Raw genomic sequence first — 22870 nt, 5'->3', positions numbered from 1 at the left:
AGGACAGTTATAGGTGAAAATAGGTATCACTTTATGTTACCCACTGATCCATGTAGAATCAATTTATGATTTCAGTCTAAATGAGTACACTAATTTCTGTATCTCAGGAAATGGTTTGTCAAACCCTTATTATTTGTCTCTAAAGAAAGCTAAAACCAAGAACTGTAGTTAATGAGTCTAAGGCTCAATATGAGTCCTAAGTCTTCAGGTTGTTAGTATTACGTGTATTTTTTTATTAGTTATACAAGGATAAATATGAATTGTTAGGCAAGATTCCTTTCAATTTCACTCACTCTCACTGCTGATATTATGTATCTTTCCCTTTTTTCCTTCCAAGAGTATTTGCAACTATAAGTCACAAAACCTATGTGTTTTTATGCATGCTTTATGTGTATGGGTGACCATAGGTTCATATAGGACATAGGGTAAATTTGAAGCATTTAAATTTGCCTGACTCCATCTGTAAAATCAGTGGCACTTAATCATGGATCAGTGTGTTTTCCTGTGTTTTTATGACTGTCAGGTGCAAAACTACACATAAACAAGTCAAGGACATTCTTAAAATCTAAAGTTAAATATAATCTACTTAATTCCATCTTTTACTTATGTGATATATATAATGCCTTAGATTTATTGAAAATATCCTGCTGCTGACTGTGCTTGTGTAAAAATATCTAATCCTTTAATTGATAACTCATAGGTAAACTGCAGTATAATATCATGATACTGGCTTATATTTGAAATTAGTATTTTAAAAAAATAGAATTATTTATATCTTGCTTTCCAGGTGTTTTAGAATAAAACTACTGAACCAACCTTGATGCATGTGAATAATTTTCTAAATTCTTGAGGGCATATTTTACTAAAAAATCCCTTCACAGCCTTCTTAATTTTCTTTAATTTTAGTTGATGAGAAAATTACATATATTTTGTGTCACTGCAGTGCTCTTTCAGTTCCTGATAGTTGGAATAGTTAATTTAAATGAGTCAAAATTCCCTGAAAAATCCTTAAATACAGTTGGTGGAATGATCTGTAAATGAAATGTCTCACATAATAAGTCCAGCAACTTGTTAAATCCCCATTTAAGAGAAAATGTGTAGTATTTTTCTTTATGCCAGGTGGCACGTTTCATCTATCTTTTTACTTGAAATTCCCTGTGGTCCTGTGTTTGTCTTCAATGCAGCTACTGCTTTTCAATTCTTCACGATTTAGATCTAGAAAATTAAAAAAAAAACAAATGTATTCCTTTCTATTTCACCTCAGTCCCTGGAAAAAAATTAGGGAGTAAATATTAGGAACTAATTTCTAGGCATAGGGATAATAAGAAAATTGGGAACAGGCAAGATGGAGGAATCAAAAGCAAACCTTGGTAATCTTACTGCCTTTTCCAGTGACTGAGGTGTAGATTTGAACAGTAGATTTCTTTCACTTTGTGTTGTAGCAAAACTTTGGAAACAATCTCCCCTTGTATCCTTGTAGCCAAATTGAGAAGACAGGTACTGGATGGGGGGACTGCAAAATGGATGGAAAAGTAATTGAGCCAGCAAAATCTAAGGGTATTGTTTCTTGATTCGAAGTGTGACTTGGAGCCAGTGGACACTGAGGATGAATACAAAGGCCCATACTATCCAGTCTCTGTCAGTCACTTGGATAACAAATTGGGATGCAACAAGTTGGAGGATGACACCAAATGATGGGAGAACAGTTGATGTGTGAATTGTAGTGCTGCTAGACAGAGGGACCTGGAGGAATGGGCCAACAGGAAGCTCATGAAGTTCAGGATAGACAAATACAGAATCCTGCACTTTGCCTAGAATAATGCCATTTGTGAGTACTCTTGGAACTGACTGGGTAAAAACAAGCTTTACAAAAAGCACCCAGGTGACTGAGAGGCTGACTAAGAGTTAAAAGTGTGGCCTTGCAGTAAAAATATCACAGACTGGAGTGTATTAGCACCAGTGTAGTCAGCAGGTCATGGTTATTTTTTCCTCTTCAGCACTCATGTGGAAAATTGTTTGTAGTTTTTGTGTCCTCCACCATAGAAGAGATATATTGCAAAATGAAACAAGTTCAGGGGAAGGACCCATTAGGGGCCAGGGTCTGGAGTATCTTTTAGACAAGGAGAGGCTGAGTGAGGCTGGAGGAGAGAGAAGGGTAAAGGCGAGCATATTACTAATTTGGACTGAGAACAATAAGGTAAATTATTCCATGACGCATTTCAAGGAGAAAAATATGCTTTCCACATCCTCTGTTGCCATATTCTCTGTCATAAAGGGAAAAGTTCATACTTCTTCCTCAAATTTGCAGAACAATACCACAATGTCTTCTTGGAGGCATCAGCAATTCTACAATTAGGATTTTTATAATAATCCTGTAGGTATAAAAAACCTAATCAAGTGGTATATGTTTTATCCTTCTAATGTTTTAGAGGAGCCATTAGGTGTGAATGAATACAATCTCTAGCATTATTAAAGGGGCTTTATTAGAAAGGAGTTTGAACCCCAAAGAAAAGTTACAAACAGGTTGCTGTTGATGGATACAGCCTGCATGAAACAGAAGAGATCACATACACACAACCCACTGTAGCTGCAGTCTTGAGCCTTAGGTCCCAGTCTTCACCTCTCAAAATGAGGACTTAGCATAGTTTCAGATTAAATTACTGCAGTTTTAATTAATCTGTATCACCACAAAAAAAGAACTTTTTTCTCCTCCTGAATTAGTAAAGAGAAATAGTTTTCTGAACTAAATCATTACTTTGCTTCCTCAGTGCCAAGACTGCTATTATCCTGGAATAATGCATTCTGTACTGTTTTAACAGCAGCTGAAATAAGGAGCAAGGAGTGCTGGCAGATATTCCTTCCTGTTCATGCCTTCATCTATCTGGAAAATGCTTATAAATTCATATTAATGTCAAAATTATAGTAAGCTCTTCTTTATATTGCTTTGCAGTTTGGTCAGTACCAACAAAAATACCCAACTTCTGCTCTTTTTTTACAGTGAAGTGCCTTAGTAACATTGCCTTTTTCTTCAGAGAAGTGTGAGGTCTTTAACTCTCAAACCCATACTATTATTTTATAATAGAATTCTTATTTCTCTAATTCATGATTTTCTTCTTCAAAAAAGTCAAAGAAATATCATCTGTAGGTTTTATACCTGAGAACTTGTTCTGCACAGTGCAGTAGTTGACTCTAAGGATATTGTTTACTGAAAGGAAAGTTGAAATTTCGATTTTTTTCTTGTAAATTTTGGCAAGTCTTGTCAAAATACACATTTTTAATGGCATTTTCTTTTATCGTAGCTGGTCACTGTGGCTCTCCGGACCCAATTGTAAATGGTCATATTAGTGGAGATGGTTTCAGTTATCGTGACACTGTAGTCTACCAGTGTAATCCTGGCTTTCGGCTTGTTGGTACTTCTGTCAGAATTTGCCTACAGGATCACAAGTGGTCTGGACAAACTCCTGTTTGTGTCCGTAAGTAAAACTCATTTTTCACTGAATTATTGCTATTATTTTAAACATAATTGAGCATTAACAGTGGATTGGATGTTCAAAAGTGTTTGTGCTCAGATCAGATATTTATTGGACCTATTGTCAATTACAGGGGTTGTTACGATCCAGTTTCTAACCTAACACGGACTTGTTAATATTTTCAGTAACTCCTGATTTCTGTTGTTTCAGAAACAGGATGGCATAGACATTGAAGGGGTTTGAACAGCAGGCTGCAGCTGTGTAACTTAATCTGTCATTTTCTCTTTGTCCAGGTATAGTTGTTATGTCAACCGTGGGCTTGCTGAGCCTCTCCCCTATTTTTTCACCAGGAGTAAAAAATTCCTTTGTATATTTTCATTTCTCAGAGAACAAAGCTGGACTAGTGTTCATCTGTGCAGTTCTGATGGTGATTGCCCGTTTTTTTCAAATTAGCTTCAAGTTGACTTAATGCAAGCCAAGGCATGGCATTGGGTTATGCTACATCTGGTAGAAAAGATGGTAACTTTTTATAGCCTTTAATATTTTCTTAATTCACCTGTTTTTGAAAATCACATAATTAATTGCTAGAATTGCAGAGTCTTTCCGTCTCTAGTTCCTTCTTCATTTGTGTGGCGGGTTATCTGACATTTTCTGAACCATCACCCATTTAATCAGTCAAGTCCAATTCATCTGTTTTTTATTTTACTACCTTAGTATGTAGTTGATTTTATTTCATTTTCGTTTCAATTTAATTAATGAGCCCCATTTTTATACATTTTTTTTGTTATTTTTAATGGAGCATTTGTATCAACTATTTCAGTGCTGCATTTTTAAGATGTCTACAATTCAGACAGAAGTATTGCTGTCTACACAGAGAGAGTCACTAAGATGTTCAGCTTTTCTGTTTAGTCCATGTTAGATTTCTAAATGTTCAATATTTTTTTTTTAGGGTAAAATAAAAATTTCTAGCTGTATACAGTAGCAGGAAATATCTGCCAAGTGTCATTGTCCTTTTAAAATCCTATTTATATCTTCAAGTGATTTATATTTGTCAAAGGAAAAATGTCACTAGCTAGCATTATTACTATTTGTGCATTCATTTGACTGTGCAGTGAATAAAATCCCTTAAAAAGAAAGGTGAAAAGCTGGTTTGGGGCGGGGGGGAGGGACAGGAGGCTGTTTCTTCCTAAATGGATGTTATCATTACTGTTATGAGAAGAACTGGCATCAGTTTTTGTTATTAGGGGTTGCCTAACACTTTCCATTACAACATAGTTCTCTTTTGCTTAGAATGCTGACAGACTAAGGATTTGTTTTATGTCAGCATCCAAAATTCAGATGAATTTCTGCCTTTAATTAATTTATTTTTAAGAAATTCTCATACAAATCAGACTGTTATTTTTGAGATGTAAAGTGAAAACATACTGTTCATCAATGCTAGAAATGTGTTCTACTGAAAAATTCTTCTGACTGAGCATTGTGGAGCATGAACTAGAAATATGTTTGTGGTGGGTTGACCTTGGCTGGATGCCAAGTGTTTACTGAGCTACTCTCACTCCCCTCCTCAGAAAGACAGGGGAAGAAAACAAGATGGCAGCTTACTAAAACAAAAGGGAATGGTTGCATGTGCAAGCAAAGAAAGATTTTGATTTTCTACTTCCCATCAGCAAGCAATGTCTGTCCGCTTCCCGGGAAAGAGGGCTTCAGCATGTGTAATGGTCGCTCCCAAACAGAAATGTAAAGAACAGATGCTGCCTCCCCTCCTTCCCCACTGCCACCCTGCCTTGCCTCTTCCTCCTCCTTCCTCTTAGCTTTTACATCTGAGCAAACATCATATGGTATGGAGCATCCCTTTGGTCAGCTGACCTGGTTATATCCCCTTGCAAGGTCATGACCACTCCCATCCTACTGGTGGGAAGGTGGGAGGTTGGGGAGACAGCACTGATGCTGTGCAGTGCTGCTCAGCAGTAATAAAGCTCTGGGGTGTTATCAACACCTTTCTAGCTACCGATATAAAGCACAGCACTGTAAGACATCCATCTCAGGTAGATCCAGTACAGTGGCAGAGATATCACAAAGATGTTAGGGGCAGTACCCTATAAAATTTGCCCCAAATTGGTCTTTTTTTTGTGAGATTTTTACAGAAGATCACAACTTCTTATATTTTTAATTTACTTTGAAAGGATTTTCAGGTTTGTAAAGTACCAGTCATTGTATTCTTAATATCTAAGGAAACCTTTGTAGTTCTCCACCCATGACTACTTAAGCTTCTTAGTTTCATCTAAAAGTCAGCCTCCTTCATCTTGCCAAATTTGTGACACGCAGGTCTTTCCCTGTCTCTTTACTGGATAACGAGTTGGACCACACTTTAGCCAAGTATTTTCTGAAGGATCTTTCCACTTGCTGCTTGTTGAGAGTTAATAGGAAGTAAGAAGAGCTTAGTTCTTCATGAGTAGCAGCACAACAGAATCAAAAGAAAAAATAAACCTGTGTACAGGTTATTTATTCAAGTATGATAAACACTAGCACAGAGTTGAGAAGTTCTGTTTGTGCATGTGTATATGTACAATCTGATTTTACATTGTCAGTATCTATGCTTTTCTATATTTTCCTATAATATTTTAACATCTTGTCACATGGAAAGCTAGAGCTTGACCGTAATAAGCTTATTGTACAAGTTTTGTATTAGCAAAATGAACATACGTAATATATAAAATGGGGAAGATTTACTCCCAAAAATGATTTCTCTATTGTCATAAGAAAATCAGATTAAAAGAATCACTATTTCAGTAAAGCAATGCAAGATCTTTGAAACTGTAATGCTTCAGAACTCCAGAATGTTCTGAAATAGTGCATCAAATTCATTTGGCACTACTACATGTTTAAGCTTGCTGGGAATAAATATTTTCCTTTATCGGTATTAGTAGGACTTTTTATATGCATTTTTAAAGGTCTAATACATATCAGATGTGTATGAAAATGCATTTATTTTGTGTATATATATATAAATAAAAAATAGAGATTTAAATTTATTTTTATTACAACTTTCAACATAAAGTAAAAAGTACGTTCTAAGATTTTTTTAAAAAAAATAATTTTTTTCTCCTGGCAGTAAGGAATTCTCAATAAATATATCCTATTCTTTTTCTTATATGTCTTGTATAAATGTCAAAGCCAAATTCAGAAGGGAATAAAAAAAATAAAAACCTAAGAGCCAAAACACCAAAAGAGCTCCAACCTGCAAGTGATTCCATGGATCAGTACTTTTCACTTAGATGCTAACCTGGCTATTTTTCTTTTAACAGCAATCACATGTGGCCATCCTGGGAATCCAGCTCACGGAATGACTAATGGCAGTGAGTTCAATTTAAACGATGTGGTAAATTTTACTTGCAACGCTGGATATTTGCTTCAGGGTGCTTCTCGAGCACAGTGTCGAAGCAATGGGCAGTGGAGTAGCCCTTTACCCAACTGCCGAGGTAAGAAATTTTTACCCTGCCTCAAAATACTGGGATATAATTCACGAGTCTGTCCTTTAGGAATTTATTCCCACCTTTATTTGAATTTCTGCATTTCTGTATTGGAGATTGTTGTTAGGGCTGAGTGTTGGGGAAGCCTATGCTTTTCAGTATTTTACCTAAAACTTCTCAGAGTGCAATCACTAGCATTTAGTTTATAGACATATAAAGTGAACTTTGTATCACAAAAGTTACATTACACTAATAAATTGGAGTTGCCTGTCTAGCCTGAATTAGCTGCATTTTAGTACAGTTTCCATAAATGGTAATTATAAAATTGAATATGTATGTATCAAAACGGTATTAATTATTTTGTTTCCTAGCAATACCTGAGAGATGTGAAACCTGATTTTTCTTACCCCACAAAAAAAAAGGGATAAAGTAGGATTTAATTCTGCTCGGTTTTTTTGCAAAGACATTTGAGCTTCATTACTGGTGTGCTATGGGTAAGACGGGCATGTTAGATATATGAGAATGCAGCAAAACTTTGTGATATGAGGAAATCTGTATCAAATTTACATATTAGGAAAGGACAAACAAAAACCAGTTTAAAACACAATCTACAATTCTCGGATTGAATTCTTTATCCAGATCGCAGTAGTGTAATTAAGATTAAAAGTCTCTGAAGTTAACCTGGTTTTACTCCTTCCATTTTTGACCACTGTTTTTATTTATTTTCTTTAACGTTTGTCTATTGTTGCAGAATATGGAGCTAACAGCCCATCTTTGGTCTGTTCCACCAATGTCTTTATCAGACACCTAAAATCTGTTCACTAGTTTATTGTTTTTATATGCCCCAAAATAGCTTCTACTGCTATAGTACATACTTTCTCAATGCTAAATCCAGTAGGATACTGATATTTAATGATATTGTGAAACATTTTCTTTTGAATCACTGAGGCAGACTGAGTATCTTCTGACTAAATCATAAATACAAATTGACAGAGAAGTGAAAGGCAGAACATGAGGTAAATCATGTAAGATATACCGAAAGATTTCAAAGGCCTGGGGAAAACTTTTTGAGATGCTCTATATCCTTCAGTGCTCTTTTTGTGAAGGCTCTGGAAGGAAATGTATTTCAATGGCTCTAATTTACAAATGTTGTTCCTGGTCATATTCAAAACTGGAATTCTGGGGTCATTTTTAAATGTTAATAACAGTTCTAATTTCCAAATATGCAAACCAAAAACAAATTTAAAAATGCTTAGTGTCTTGAAAGCATCTGATGGCTATGTCTGCTATGGAACACGCAAAGAAATAGAACACAAAAATTTCTCCAGAAATGCAATGGTTACTAAGCTTTTCTTGAGTATTTTCTTTCACTAGAAAAATGTTAAATCGGTGTAAGTACTATGCTTTTTGTTCTCTGTAACTTGTCTTTTATGGGCGTAAGGAAATTGCAGCCAGAAAAGTCATTCTAAGGATACAACATTGGGACTAAAAATCATATAATAAGAACTTAACTTCAGCTATTGTACCTTTATTATCTCCACCTGTTGGTTTATTAAAAATCTTATTGTATTACAACTGTTTTTCCTAAGAATAATAATTATCTTTGGTGATTAGCTCATCATAATGTTTCAGAGATAGCTGATGCAATTTCAAGCTCAGTGTGTGTGGAATTAGATCTTTCATTCTCATTAAAACAATAAAGAGATGGCAATTCCCTCAGTTACTACCCTCAGAATTTATTCAAGTGAGTTAACTAACATAACAATATAATTATTGGAACAGACAAACAAGAATTAGCAAACTGTTCCTATTTAGGCTCATGTACTTTTTTTCCCTTTTATACTGTTTTGTTTTGCTAGACCTAAGTGAACAAACTCATCTGTCTCATCTGTGAGGCATTTAAGTAAGGTTTTATTTGTTGGAAACTTTTTCACTTATACTATAGATGCAATTTGAATCTGCTCTGTTTGACTGTCAGAGGCAGAAATTGAACAGCTTTACTGAAGTTTAACCCCATTTACAGGCTGAGTTATTCAGCTATTTACATTGAACTCCATTACATCTATTAAAAGGAAAACAAATCGAAGTGGAAGCAAGGCAAAACAGTGCAAAGACAGATTTTACAAAAAGAACATAAGAATTAAGACACAGTTACTGCAACATTATTTCAGTTGTCTCTCCAGTCTACTTTCATTGTCCTTTTTAAATTTATTCACATGAATCTGAGTTTGATCCAGGCCAATTTATGGTCTGAAATCTTGTTTAGGAAGATTGGTTTTCTGAAAGGAGCGAGTATTATAGATGCAACTCTCCCAAGATCCATTCACTTGAGAATGGTAAACTCCTACCAGAATGGAGTGGCCTAGAGTTCCTTTAGTTGAGTATTTACAGTTGTGTCTATTCTCATGCAAATGGTGTGAAGCTGGACTTTTGCCATTCACTCAGTGTTTCTTCACTTCGTTCTTCTCTTCACTCAGTATTTCTTTCTCTACAGAAGCATATATTTTTCAGTAACCATCTTGTATCTCTTCCATCATGAGCTAATTTTGTCACCTGCTCTGTGCACCCCACTAGAACCCAGAGCACTTTGCTGCTGATCACAATAGCACTGTAGCTGCTCACCTCCATGACCAAGTTTAACGGATTTAAAGGGTTTGAAAAAGTTGTTGTGAAGTTTGCAATTTGTCCAAGAAACCTCTCCTTCTGGAGAGGAATATACTATCTAAAGTAACAATAACTTGTAAATGTATTTGTGCACCAGAAGATATTTAGTTGTAGTATAAAGGGAATACTCAATATCCACTTCAGTTAAAGCATATCAGTGTTAGAGTAGTTCTATACCATTCTCCTAATATATGCATCTGTGATCTAGACATTTGGGGGGTTCTTATTTCAATTATATGAAAAACTAAGTGTTGTAATAATTGCCTTGATAATTGGTATTGTTTCTTATTTTAGGTTAGGGTGGTGGGTTGACCTTGCAGTTAGTATGTAGCAGTTTCTCTCTGCTGTTCCTTCTCAATTCTCTTCTCTACACGTGTTCTCTGCAGGCTGCAGAAAGTATCTACTCCCTCATGCACTGCCTTCTCCTCTAAACTCAGTGGCCCCTTTTTTTGCTTCTCACTATTTGTGTGTGTGTGTATGTGTGTGTGTATGGCCTTCTCTCTCTGGTGTATTCTGCCCTTTCCTAAACACATTTTAGAGAAACAAACTTTTCTCATGGATTCACCTGTGATTTGAGGAGAGAGTTGGGGTTGCTCAGCATAGGGGAGAGAGGGCTCAGGGGAATGTTGCTTATCATCTATACTATCTAAGCGACAGTGTAAAAAAAGAGTGTCAGACTTCTCAGTGGTGTTCACTGAAACTACATGATGCAAGGGACACAAAACCAAATGTAATGAAAAGCTTTTTAAATGTGAGGGTGGTAAAACACCTAAATAAATTTCCCAGAGACATTGTGGAGTTTCCATTCCTATTCAAAACCTAAGTGGACAAAGCCCTGGGCAAACTCTTTAGTTGTCAATTCCAAGTTCAAGTATTTTTGTAGAGTTTATGACTAAAGGCTATATAAATACACCGACAATAATATTCCTACGCAAAATTTGGTCTCAGTGAATTGATTAGAACTTACCTAAACAGGCAATAGCACTTCTTCTGGCATAAGCCTTTACTTCTAAAATTGCCTTTTATCTAATGGGTGGAAAACATTTGTTTTAAAGTTCATTGTTAGCAATGAATTATGAATTTGTTTACAAAGAAAGTAAATCTTCCAGCTCTTTAAATAAATATGCTGCTGGGAAAGGATTGATGTTCCTGGCAAACCTGTATCATTTAATTCAACAGAGATTTTACATATGACCTTTCTTTCAAACCTCGGTTGAGTTCACCTGAGTCAATAATGAACTTGGCTTCATTTGGCTGAGACTGTACATGAAGTACTACAAATTAAAGATTGCTGCTTGAAGCTATTGCAGAAGTTTATTTTATTTTATTTTGTTTTATTTTATTTTATTTTATTTATTTATTTATTTTGTTTTGTTTTATTTTATGTTGAAACTGAGCTGTTATGTATGCATAGGAAACCTTGATATTTTCGGAAAATAAAGCTGGAGCAGTTCTTAGGCACCCTTTTCCAATGATACATTGCTTCTGTCTGTTGTGTCAATAGCAGGTTAACTAAGTAATCAGTGACAGAATATTTAGCAAGGCAATTATATGGGGTTTTTTGGCTAAGAAAAAAGTAATGCACACAAAAGATCATATCTGCTACTTGAGAGCCATATGACAAAAACTTGTATGAGACAAAGGCTTTTAATATTTTTGTATATCGTAAATGCACTGAAGGCACTGAATTACTTTGCAATGATATTTCCCCCTAATCCAAAATGCTTTTATCTGTTCTGGTTGACTGTTTTGGCTCAGCAAGTAAAACCTTTAGTCTCTTAAAATGTACATTTATTTTTTTAGCATTTGATTTGGACCTGTGTTCTGAGGTAACATAATTCTTAAAATACCCATGCCTTGGAAAAACTATGTTCCCACTGTTTCCGTTACAAGTGGAAAAAATGGCATGTTATGATGTTTAGGTACTTTGTGAGATAAAACCTCCAAATTTATTTAATTATTTAAACAGCAGTATCTGTTTAAAATTTTATATTTAATCCTTTCAATAGATTTAGTATTTTTTAAAGATTGGCAATAAACTCTTCTGGAATGTGAAGGTCAGTGAAGTATAATTTAAAGTTCATAATTTGTAATTCTCCAAATGAATTCTATCTTTACCTTTATTTATTTGATAAAGAACAGGTCAAGTAGCTTACTTGCCTTTAAACTGGAATCAAATGGCATCAAAAAAATTACAATACCCAGATCTCTATTCTGTTCTGCAAACCTGCCTGAGTAGAGCTTGGTGCAACCTGAATGTGCTACCCCAGAACTAGTTATGAAAATATTAAATCCTAAGCCAAGTAAGTTCACTGTGGATTTTTTTCCATTAGCAGTTTGATACCACTTTCTATTTATTCTTTGGAAGCACAGAAAGCCAATCTCCATGCTGTCTACTTTTCATAATGACTCTTAACCACCAAAATGGGAACCGAATCAGATGGTCTCATCAAGGCTCTGCACTCCTGATTGTGCTGCAGGTCATTTTGCCATACATTATACTTGAAGTAAGAACCGCTGTACTAAACACCACACTTTCTGCCCGTATTAAGGCAGACTCATATTCATGATCTGTATCAGGAAAGGTGGATATCCTTTGCTACTGTTTCCTTCAGAATTCTTTTTATCTTTTTATAAATGAGATTTAAAAGCTTTTCTCCTCTTAGAAGTGTGTTTCTTAAGACCAGAAATATTTTGAGGGGAAGGTCCATTTGGCAAAGTTGTAAACATTTGAGTTAGCTCACATTCTCTAGTCTGTATCAGTAAGTCCAGGTTATTTGTTAGTAATAAGGAATTCAGGTGGTCTGTTTATTTATACTGGATTTGTACTGAATTTCTAACTTGAAAGGTTTATCTTTATTTCATTACTCATAGATTCTTGAAAAGTTTAATTAGACTTTTATGTCTTATCGAGAATCCAGTATCTACAAAGAATCGCTAATTTTATCGTGTTCTCTTTAGTGGCTATGTCATTTGAACCAGTAGGAATACGTTCCACTCTTCCACTGACAAGAAAAATAACAATTCTGATGGCAGCTGATAGAAAGGTGTGAGAGATGGAGACTGACGACCAATTCTTTTCATCCAAAGATAAAGCAGCTCTGAATTCAAGCTGTTTTTCATCTATGGTGGAGTCAAAGATTCATATTAGCTGAGAAATGCATTTTATTCACTTTTGTTTTTTCCAGAGTCGGAGCCCTTTGTTGTGACTTTTTTATACTTAAATGTCAGATAAACCTAATCTGTTCACATTGATAGCATGTTGATATTCTTCAGAAGGATAACTTGCACTTGACTAAGTTTCCTAAATAAAGAGGTGAGGTGCCATGGGAGATGCCATATGGTGTCTGAGATATTCCCCTGATCTGGCAGAGATGCCCCTCTCTGGAGTGAAACCAGCCAGGAAATCAGTCAAAGACATTTCAGAAGGTAGTAGAAACCTCTTTCGAGGCAACTGAAGAGTTCCTCATCCAGGTGAAAAACAAAGTTCTGATTAAAATGAAGAAAATAAGTCATGACCCCAGAGTTTGTGCTATTCTGACAAAAGCTGTTCTGTTAACACTACTTGTACATAGATGCCCAAAAATGAATTTGCTTGCAGACAACACATGTAGAGGAAAGCAACAGGTAAGTACTTTATCTTTCTTTTGCTATAGTAATTCCTGGAAAAATCTGAGAAGTTTTCATTCTTGTTTATTGTTGACTTTGCATTGATCTTTACTAAAACTCCATTTGCTGGAAATTTTGTCATATTGCTTTCACAAGCAGTGCTTGCTTTCTTTTTATAGCCAGCATTTTTAAAAACTTGTCATAAAATCAGAGTGAATTCTCTACTCTTCATTCACTCTAGAGTGTCATTCCCTAAACATGTTCTAGACATCAACATTAATGCAATACTTTTCAAATAAAAAAAAGTTTAAAAATACTGTTGATCAGATATGAAAGTTTATAAAAGAAGCTTAAGATTGTTTCTGTCAAGAAAAAACAGAGAGAGTGAGAACAAGAAATGAAATACTGTGAATTACGTACTTTTTGATGCTCATTCAACTTTTTAACAGAAAGCTGCCCTAGAAGACTCTGACATGATCTTTTAACTTCTTTGTGCTCAAGGGTTTGAATCTACTCAGTGTGAGGTTCCGAAGTTATCAGGGCAGACTTGGAGCATTCTCCAGCTTTTCTCAGAAGACTAAACCAAGACTGACAGAATTGATTTCCCATGTAACCCTTGACAGGTGTCACTGAGAGAAAGCAATCTCTGTCTACTCTCACTGTAACTTACAATTGAGTCCCCAGGGTGAAAGGCAATCGGGGAAAATGCTGCCTTAGTTCTGTATGCCAGCCAACTCAAATTCTTTTCTAAAATACTCATTACTGCTGCCCTTCTTAGCAACAGCACACTTGTGTATATATTCAAAAAACAATAGCTGATCTTAAGTGTCACTGCAGGCATAATTGTTACTTTTTAACTTGAGGGATGGTATTCTCTTGCATAATCATTTGATAAGACTTCATGCATGCTGCAAGAATTTTGTTCACAGAGCACATGCTTAAATTATGCATTTGGTGACTGTTTTGTATTTCATTCATCACTGAGCTGTCTAAACAGATACTGCTGGTACTGGAGTGAGAACTCTGTATCACACAGACAAATTGATACTTCGGGACTGCAATGTATTCCTAGAACATTCCATATTTCTGGTCTGCATGGAGAATTAAGTTTTTCTGTTCTCCCTATTGACTTGCAAAGATGGTTCAGTTAGAATTGCTTTTGGATAGCTTTAGGACAGCATATTCTCAAGAAACAAAGTTCATTTTAATTTCTAGTACTGACTTTCCATAAGCTAACTTGGCACACTTACCCGTTAAACCAAAGATTTAATTTTAAGCAATTATATTTGATTTTGGTTTATGTTAATAATGTCAACTTCACTAAAAAAAGTGACAGCTCTTGTGAATGCTCGTTAAAAATTAAACCTAGGGAAAGACTTCAGTAATCCATAGGATGAGAAAAATACTTGAAAATAATTGTATTCATGAATGTACAAAACCTTCAATAAATGCAAGAATTTTGCAGCATGCATGCATCAGATTTTTCTTCTGTTTCAATATAATATTCTGAGATTAAAATTGAAATAATTTGAACTATTACTTTCAATGCTTGGTTTCAACTAATCTTGTGCATATTTGAGTTCAATAGCAATGATTTTATCTAAATTGCAGTGAAAAATAAACAGCCTTTGGTTTTTCTTTTGAAAAAATTCTGAAATCGTGTTTCACTGTTTATTTTACTGTTTTTTCCTTCACACAGTTTTTATCTGTGCAGTATTTCACTGTTTATCACTTTGATCTAGAAATACAATAAGCATTCAATATTATAGTTAAAAAATAGTACTTTCTGATATTCTGGAGTTCCCACAACTCCCAAATGAGATTTCTATGTGACTGATAGTCTATGAAGCCCTGACAAATTGTCTACATTTTTGCTCTGGAAGGCACTTTCTTTTAAAAGTTTCTGCCTGTAGATCCCTACTGTCCTTCCCATTCCATCAAAGAGAATGCCAGAGCATCGGCAACTTCATTCTCAGACAAAATAACAATAACAGCAACAAAACCCAAACTAGATAAACAAACAAAAATCCCCCAAAAAACAAACCTAAAAACCTTAAAACCACCAAACAAAACCACACAAAAATCCCAGCAGAAAATAAACTAAAAATATAGATTGCATGGATGAAGATTCTTTTGACATCATAAGACGCTTAATCTGACAAACAATATGAATCTTGTCCTATAGCTTGGGAAAAATCCAGTAGTATGTGTCCTCATGCAAATTTCCACTAGTTTTGTGTATTCATTAATGAAATTTTACTGTAAAAGTGTATGTCCTGTTTAAGCTGTGTATGCCCAGTTTAGAATGGAAAAGTATTATTTTGCTGTCGTTACTTTTTTTGATATGAAGTTTCATTGCAAAATGGTGTACTGATTAGAACATGGATATAGGTCCCAAGAAGACCTGAGTTCTATTCTGCACCAGTACAAACATTCCATACAGCCCTGGACATTCGTTTTTCATATGATGGATCACAATAGTGATATTGTGTAATTGTGAAGTTGGGAATCAAATTACCATAAAAAATAGTTTTAGCTAAATAGAAAGATTTTGAAATATTCACTTCTGTGTTTGAAGTTAAATTAATCTATATTTTTAAACTAAACAGTGCCTGGCATGGGAGCTGAATTGCCTCTACTTATTTAGATGGCTTCTTATTTGAACCAAGTGGCACATTCACAGGAATTGTTTGGAGCATGGCTCCGGGGTTAGTATGGACAGCAGGATCATTCTTCATGAGCAGTTCAGAGAAATTCACCCTGTTCTGGAGCGTAGCAGAGCACAGTGGCATTGACTGGGCCACCATCTACTGGCCTCATGCCAAAGAACAAGTGCTGGTTTTCTTCACACTGATACAGATGTGTATTCAAATATTTAGGAATGTATAAATATATATATATATATATATATATGTGGAAAATTTGAGTTTAAGGATGTGTTTGTACAAAGCAACTTATAACTATGCAGAGGATGCAGGCCAGTTCCAAAAGCAGAGTCTTTACAGCAGCATCTACCCAGCACTACAGCATGTCTAATTGCCTAAGAAACAGGGTTAATTAGGATGCAGCATGTGTTGCTTCTGGGAACTGTGCTAGTTTCTCTAAGAAAGAATTGCACTGTGACTACAGGCATATGAGCTCATTCAGACCTAGCTTAATGCTTTGGTAAGGCTTCCTGTCAGTGGACTGTACATTTTACAGACTTTCACATGCGTCCCTCTTCTACAATGATAGTTATATTGCCAGTGAAAGAATTAGACTTAGCTGACAAAGATTAGTAACCATGGAAAAAAAACAGTAACAAAGTATGTGTCATGTAAAAAGAATAAAGCATTTTCTCCTGATAATATTCTTAAATGGAGATTCCCAGAAGAAAGAATTTTCAGAGTTCTACAAAGCAAGTACAAAGACATAGACTTCCACATGCAAATTTTTCACATCTTTCAAACAGCAGTGAGATATTAAGACTTTATATTTTTCCCTGTCTTTTGGGACAGAAAAAAAAGTCAAGAGCTAAAGAGGTATTTCTGTCAATGAAATCTTATTTAAACACATATTTATTTAACCTGAACATGTCCAATTTATGTATAAAATTTTACAGTTGTAACGCTGTGTTGGTAGTATGAAATATAAGCTAAACTATTATAATGTAAGTGAAATGTAATTTCTCTGGTGAATTATTTCATAGGAGACTCTAAAGTTTTACTACTGCTCAGGAACAAAAGAAAAAAAAAGGGGTCTCTCTCATTGAACATAATCATTGTACATAATGCCTTTTTAATGCTTTGTGTGCATCACTGTAATACCTAATTTTTAAAAATATATGTGACTTTTCTGTGTAATTGTATTATCGGTGTTTTTAATAACAATTGGTAGATGAAAAATGGGTTTCTTTTTTCCAAAAGAGTTCTTTTCCCCAAATATTACTTCTAAAATAATTTTTGTGAAGGAAGACTTTGGATTCATATGGGGAATTCTTTAGACATAAGTGTATGTTTGGCTAGAATTGTGAAGTTGAAATTATGAACATTTAACACTTTTAAGATCATGGCTTTAAAAGATAAAGAGAAATAAATTATAACTGGATTTTGCTCCAGATTAAATTTTATTATGTTAATGTTTTTCCAAAATCCTGATACTTTTTAGCTGATTGAATGAAATGTCCCTTCAATGAATGAACATTTGCAAAAGCTGCCTTTTTCTAGTGTATTATCTAATCAGCAAATTTAAATTCCATGTATGATAAAACTTAAACTTTTGAAAAAAAGTTATTCAGGAGTAAAAACTAGTCCATTAGGAACTATGTATGTCCTACCTCTAAAATTATAATCTTATCTATATTCTTCTCCACTGATTTCTTTTTCATGAAAATCGATTTGAACTAGATTACATACTTGAAAGGTAGATTCCTGTGGTTCTTCGATGAGCTTAAATTTATTATACCAATAATATTTTAAGTCTTTTTTTTTTTTTTAGTTTATTTATCCTGTTATCTTCAGAGTAAAGATAGGGGAGAGAAGGAGTAGGTATTTATAATTTTTCATCTAGTTTCCAGATTAACAGACAGCAAAATTGGGTGTTTGCAAAAGTCCCCTCCAACCCAAACTGTTAAATGATTCTGTGATCCTACATTCACTGCAGAGTATAAAATGAAGGAGTGGGATGGGTAAGTATACTTTATATAAAAACTAAACAGTCATGACAAAGCCCATAAATTTTTATGTTTTTAATGGCTACCTGAAAAAATTACATCATGCTTTTCGGTGCTCACCCCCACTCCTGCTCCTCTATCAAATACTTGATTTTTCACCATCTTCCTTCTCCTGTTCTACACATTAATAGAAGAAAATGTTCTTGTTAATATTTGAAGCAATTTTTCTCGTTAGAGGAAATTAGAAAAAAAAAATCAGTGTTATTTAAAGTATATATATTCCTTCACAAAAAATTACATAGAAGACTAAACTAAGCCTACCAAGGGAACCATAAAAAATTCCTCCAATTTCTCTTTTATCTTTGAACCAGTTGTACACTTGATATTATGTATCTTGTGCAAGACTAATACAAGAACTGGAGTAAAAATGTGGTATTAATTTCAAAACAAGAAGATCTAGAGTCCTACTTAGGAGTCAATATTTCTGATATTTAAGTCGTATAAAACCCACAAAGGAACCACATATGAACCACAGTCAAAGCTGCTGGTGAAGTAATGAAAATCATTGCTACACTTATGATATTGCTGTTCTGCATTGGTGATGAATACTGTTTGTCTTGCAGTGGTGAACTGTTCTGATCCTGGCTTTGTGGAGAATGCAATTCGTCACGGACAGCAGAATTATCCTGAAAGTTTCAAGTACGGAACAAGTGTTGCATACCATTGCAAGAAGGGCTTTTATCTCCTGGGCTCATCTGCACTGACCTGTAAAGCTAATGGATTATGGGATAGATCATTACCAAAGTGTTTGTGTAGGTATCCATTTGGTTGGATTAGCATTAAAGAGTGGTGCATGGTTTTAAATCATGATAGAAAAAAAAAACCAATGTAGCCATCTATTAAGGAAAAAAGTGGACTTTAAGATCAATATATTGCAAATTGTACATCTCAGTAAGAAAACATTAAGACAAGATATCATGCAACTTTCCATCATTAAAAATGTGTTTCCAGGGAGCTGTGGAACTATTATTTCAAATGCCAGAAAGTTAACGTGAATTTCCCCCTATTGGTAAATTGTTAAGGTATCTGGAAACAGCTAGGGAAATCTAAAATTATTATTTATGTGTTATAATTTAGAATGATAGTCTAGACCCATTAATGCCTATATCAGATAGTTACATTTTTCACAGACTCATAGTGTATATGTGAGAAGAAATCTGTGAAATGTTGTGTAGAAAAATTTTGCTCAAGAGGGTCTTTTCATAACATCACTTCATACTTCCTCCATCACTTTTTCCTCAGAGAGGGAGGAAATCTGGCGTTTCCTATAATCAGTAAGCTTCATATCGTTAAAAAAAACCAGCTTGCCTGAGTTTAATTTTCATTGAGATATTTTTCTTCTCTGATCACCATTAATTTTCTGACCTGATTTCTGATTTTCAACCCAATTATAGGAAATATTAGATGAAACGAAAGTATATTTTAATTTGAAACACATCAGATGATTTTAAAGTTTTTGCTTTACAGAATTGTGATTTTTTACTAAAATTATTTATTTCATGGATTTACACTTATATACCAGAGCAATTAATGTCACTAGGTTGGTGAATTTATTTCTTTATTACTACTATGTACCTAATCTTCACATGACCCAAGCAGTTTCGTTTTGTTTTTTCGCAACTATGCTTTAAATATCTGTCAGTAGGAGTATAAACTGAAAAAGTGGTTTTATTCACATTTCAGTAGTAAAAGAATTAGGCAAAATACACCATTTTAAATAAAAAATGGCTGCATAATTTTTCAGTTTGGCAAGAATATTTTACTGGTGCAAGCATGTGCCTTACTTTTTGTATCTTAGAAAAATAAGTGTGTTTTAAAATTATAAGAATTATCAGTAATCCATTTTCCTCTTGCTCACTCTAGTTCATCACATTGCTATAATAACGTTACAGAATAAATATTGTATTTCACTGTACTGCTTTAACTGTACCTAGTTGTAGATACAATAAAGCTACTTATATTATTGTATCTGCAACATACAAGCACATTGCAACATTAGCCTTATTTGGTGTCTTCCTTCCTATTCCTAACCAAAATAATATGTACTATTTGTAGGGAAGGATCATAAACAGAAATGAATGATGAAAGAAAGCTCTATATTTTTAGAGAAAGGCTAACCTGGATAGGTTAGTTTTATATGTAGATTTGTGTTTAATCTTACAAATGACCAATAAATCATCACTAGCAACAACATAACTGAATCTATGTAATAGTTGAAATCCAGAAAGAGGTGTATTATTTGTGGAACCAGCCTTGTATTTAAAGGCTACAACAGATTTTTTTCTGTGCCATGAAAACATCTCATAATGTTGTGCTGTTTCCTTTGTTAGCCATTTCTTGTGGACATCCTGGGGTACCTGCAAATGCAGTTCTTTCAGGAGACAAATTTACATATGGCTCCATAATTCACTATTCTTGCACAGCGGGTCGAAGGCTCATAGGAAATTCTACGAGGGAGTGCCAAGAAGATAGTCACTGGAGTGGGACTCTCCCTCACTGTTCAGGTACTCGTACCAACCATTATCTGAATGTCACCTTGTCACATGGGTAAGGCTAGTCTCACACATTTTTTTAGCCAAGTATTTGTTTTGTTTCTTTTCTAGTTATATTTTAATTTCACCAATAGCCACTCAGCTGTATCACACCCATTTATTGAAACATTCTCATAATTATCTCATTCTCTTTGCCATTACTTTGCAACTTCACTCCTTAGCCAGGTGCTGTAGTTGTATACTGCAGTGTGTAGAAGATGCAGAAAAACAGTGCTTCAAACCTAGTCAAGTTCTGCCTAAAAAGGATGCATGTGTTACATTATATTTTTATGAACACTGATTTGTGTAAACAAAGGTTGTTACATCAGAAAATTTTGATTAAGAAACTCCACAGCAAAGGTATTAAGGTAAACTTCATACATTTTGCTCCTCTTTTCACTTGCAGAAATATACTTTATTATTGTGACAATGTGCAAACACCATAACTGTCTGACATGTTCTTGGTGCTGCCAGGAAGTACAGGAACAGGTTTTTTTTCCCCTAGACTATGCAAATCTAGAAGAAGCCATAAAACATCAGACAGTTTTGTTGAAGTGTTCAGGCAAGGATTGGCTACTATGGACACCCACAGCATATTAATAGGTTTTGTAAGGGAAACAGGTCTACACACTTTGGTATATAAAAAAACAAATACATGAATGGTTTCAGAAGAAAATTTTCTAGTGAGAAAATTGTTCATAATTACCCATTATACAATCTTATAACTTCCCTTGAACTATTGGATGTGTCCACTGTTGGTCTGATGTGATTCAATGTCGTTCAATTCAGATTTGACCTAATTTAAATAGGTGTAAGGTACTTTGAATTATTTTCAGTACTTTGAAAAGTTTTGAATAAGTCTTCATTGAAAATGGTCCATTTGTGAGCTGATTCTGCAAGGATGCTGAGCAGAGTTTGAAATACTGAGAAAAGGAACTGAATTTAAATCACTACTGTTTCTTTTCTATTCTCTGCTGCTCAAGGAGGAAATAGAGTCTTCTCACACTGATAGATCTCACTGCCATTGTGGTCTCTATGCCTAGACCTGAAAGGCATCACTGCAGAAGAAGAAATCTTCTCTTGCTTATCTTAAGCTCACATTTATGTCACTTTTGCCCTTTTATGCAGACTAATATGTCAGATCTGAAACTGCACCAAGACCTGAAGAGTCAGATCACAATCTAGTGCTATTAGCTAACATTTCTCACCACAAGGAAAAATCTCGAGTTGGTGGAGGGGAATTTTAATTGCTTATTATTGAGACTCTTCAGATATTAGTCATGAATATGATAGTATTTTTATAGACTCATAGATTTTGAAAACATTAAAGAGCATTATACTTATGTCTTATGGTGGCGAAAATATGTCTAGTGTAACTAAAATATTGTTACTGATGCAGAGTTTAATTTTCTAACTTTGAACACAGTGGGTCACCATCTTGAGAGCAAGATGATTCCCTGGGAAAATGAAAATCTATCTCTGCTAGCTCTATACAAAAAAATGCAAAGAAAAATATCCTTCCAAAAAAACCAAAGAAAACCCTAAAAAGGTATTTCATGTTCCTAAGGTATTTAGAATTGTAAAAAGAAGTACACTTTCCATGTTAGATAGTCAGGAGATTAATCCATCAAAATCCAATATGAATAATTCGTTGTCATATTGTCAATGAAAGAATGATTGTGCCCAGGATGACTGAGAACTCTAATTAGTTTTATACTTCAGGGATATGAAAAACAGTCCAAATATAATCTTTAAAACCTGTAGTCTCTTTCTGAATGGGATTTATTACTTTATTATATATTAATATATGTTTGAATGCCTGATGGTTCTGTGATGGTATAAATACGATCACAGGATTTGCTGTCACCTGGGAACTGTTGCAATGATGGACATTTGTATCTTAGGAATTAAGCAATAGGTGACATTTTTGTTTAAAATTACTCACTCATTTTTCAATAATGGATATAGAGTCTTCTACATTGATAAATAAGAGAGGGTCTAGACCTTCATAATACTGTAACTGACTTTGTCTATACCCTTTGACTATAAAATTTCATGGTCCCAGTTCAAATTTTCTCCAAGTCAAAACTAGGTATGTCCAAGAAAAAAAAAATCCAGTCATTCATCTGGAATAATTCCCTCAGCAAAGCCCCAAAGCAACTGAGACATCATCAAATTTTCTGAATCCTAGATCATTCTGCCCTGAAAAATTCCTTTGCATTCACAAGCCAAAGTACATGTGATATATCTGTTTCATGCTGTAAACATGCCACAGTGGGAGCCTGAAACACAGTCCTCATTTTATTTCACACATTTTAAGCAGACAGAAATGTCTGTGAAATAGTAATGTCTCAGAATAAGTGGAAGCAGATAGCATCCAGAGGCCACATCTGGACTTTGGTTTTAGCAGTGCCA

The 22870-nt window shown here is 34.6% G+C and overlaps 1 protein-coding gene across 2 annotated transcripts in view; it reads left to right on the top strand.

Annotated features, from left to right (window-relative positions):
• The window catches only part of CSMD1 (CUB and Sushi multiple domains 1), a 1116955-nt gene that overhangs the window by 1058715 nt on the left and 35370 nt on the right, over window positions 1-22870 (top strand). For both annotated transcript variants that reach the window (XM_048295968.1, XM_048295967.1), the window contains exons 53-56: window positions 3300-3473; window positions 6776-6949; window positions 18488-18676; window positions 20255-20428. In XM_048295968.1, the coding sequence (XP_048151925.1) occupies window positions 3300-3473; window positions 6776-6949; window positions 18488-18676; window positions 20255-20428 (711 nt within the window). The remainder of the gene's footprint in view (window positions 1-3299; window positions 3474-6775; window positions 6950-18487; window positions 18677-20254; window positions 20429-22870) is intronic.

The sequence above is a fragment of the Corvus hawaiiensis genome, chromosome 3 (assembly GCF_020740725.1).
Source record: "Corvus hawaiiensis isolate bCorHaw1 chromosome 3, bCorHaw1.pri.cur, whole genome shotgun sequence".
Classification (NCBI taxonomy): domain Eukaryota; kingdom Metazoa; phylum Chordata; class Aves; order Passeriformes; family Corvidae; genus Corvus; species Corvus hawaiiensis.
This window is presented reverse-complemented; position numbering and strand designations above follow the sequence as displayed.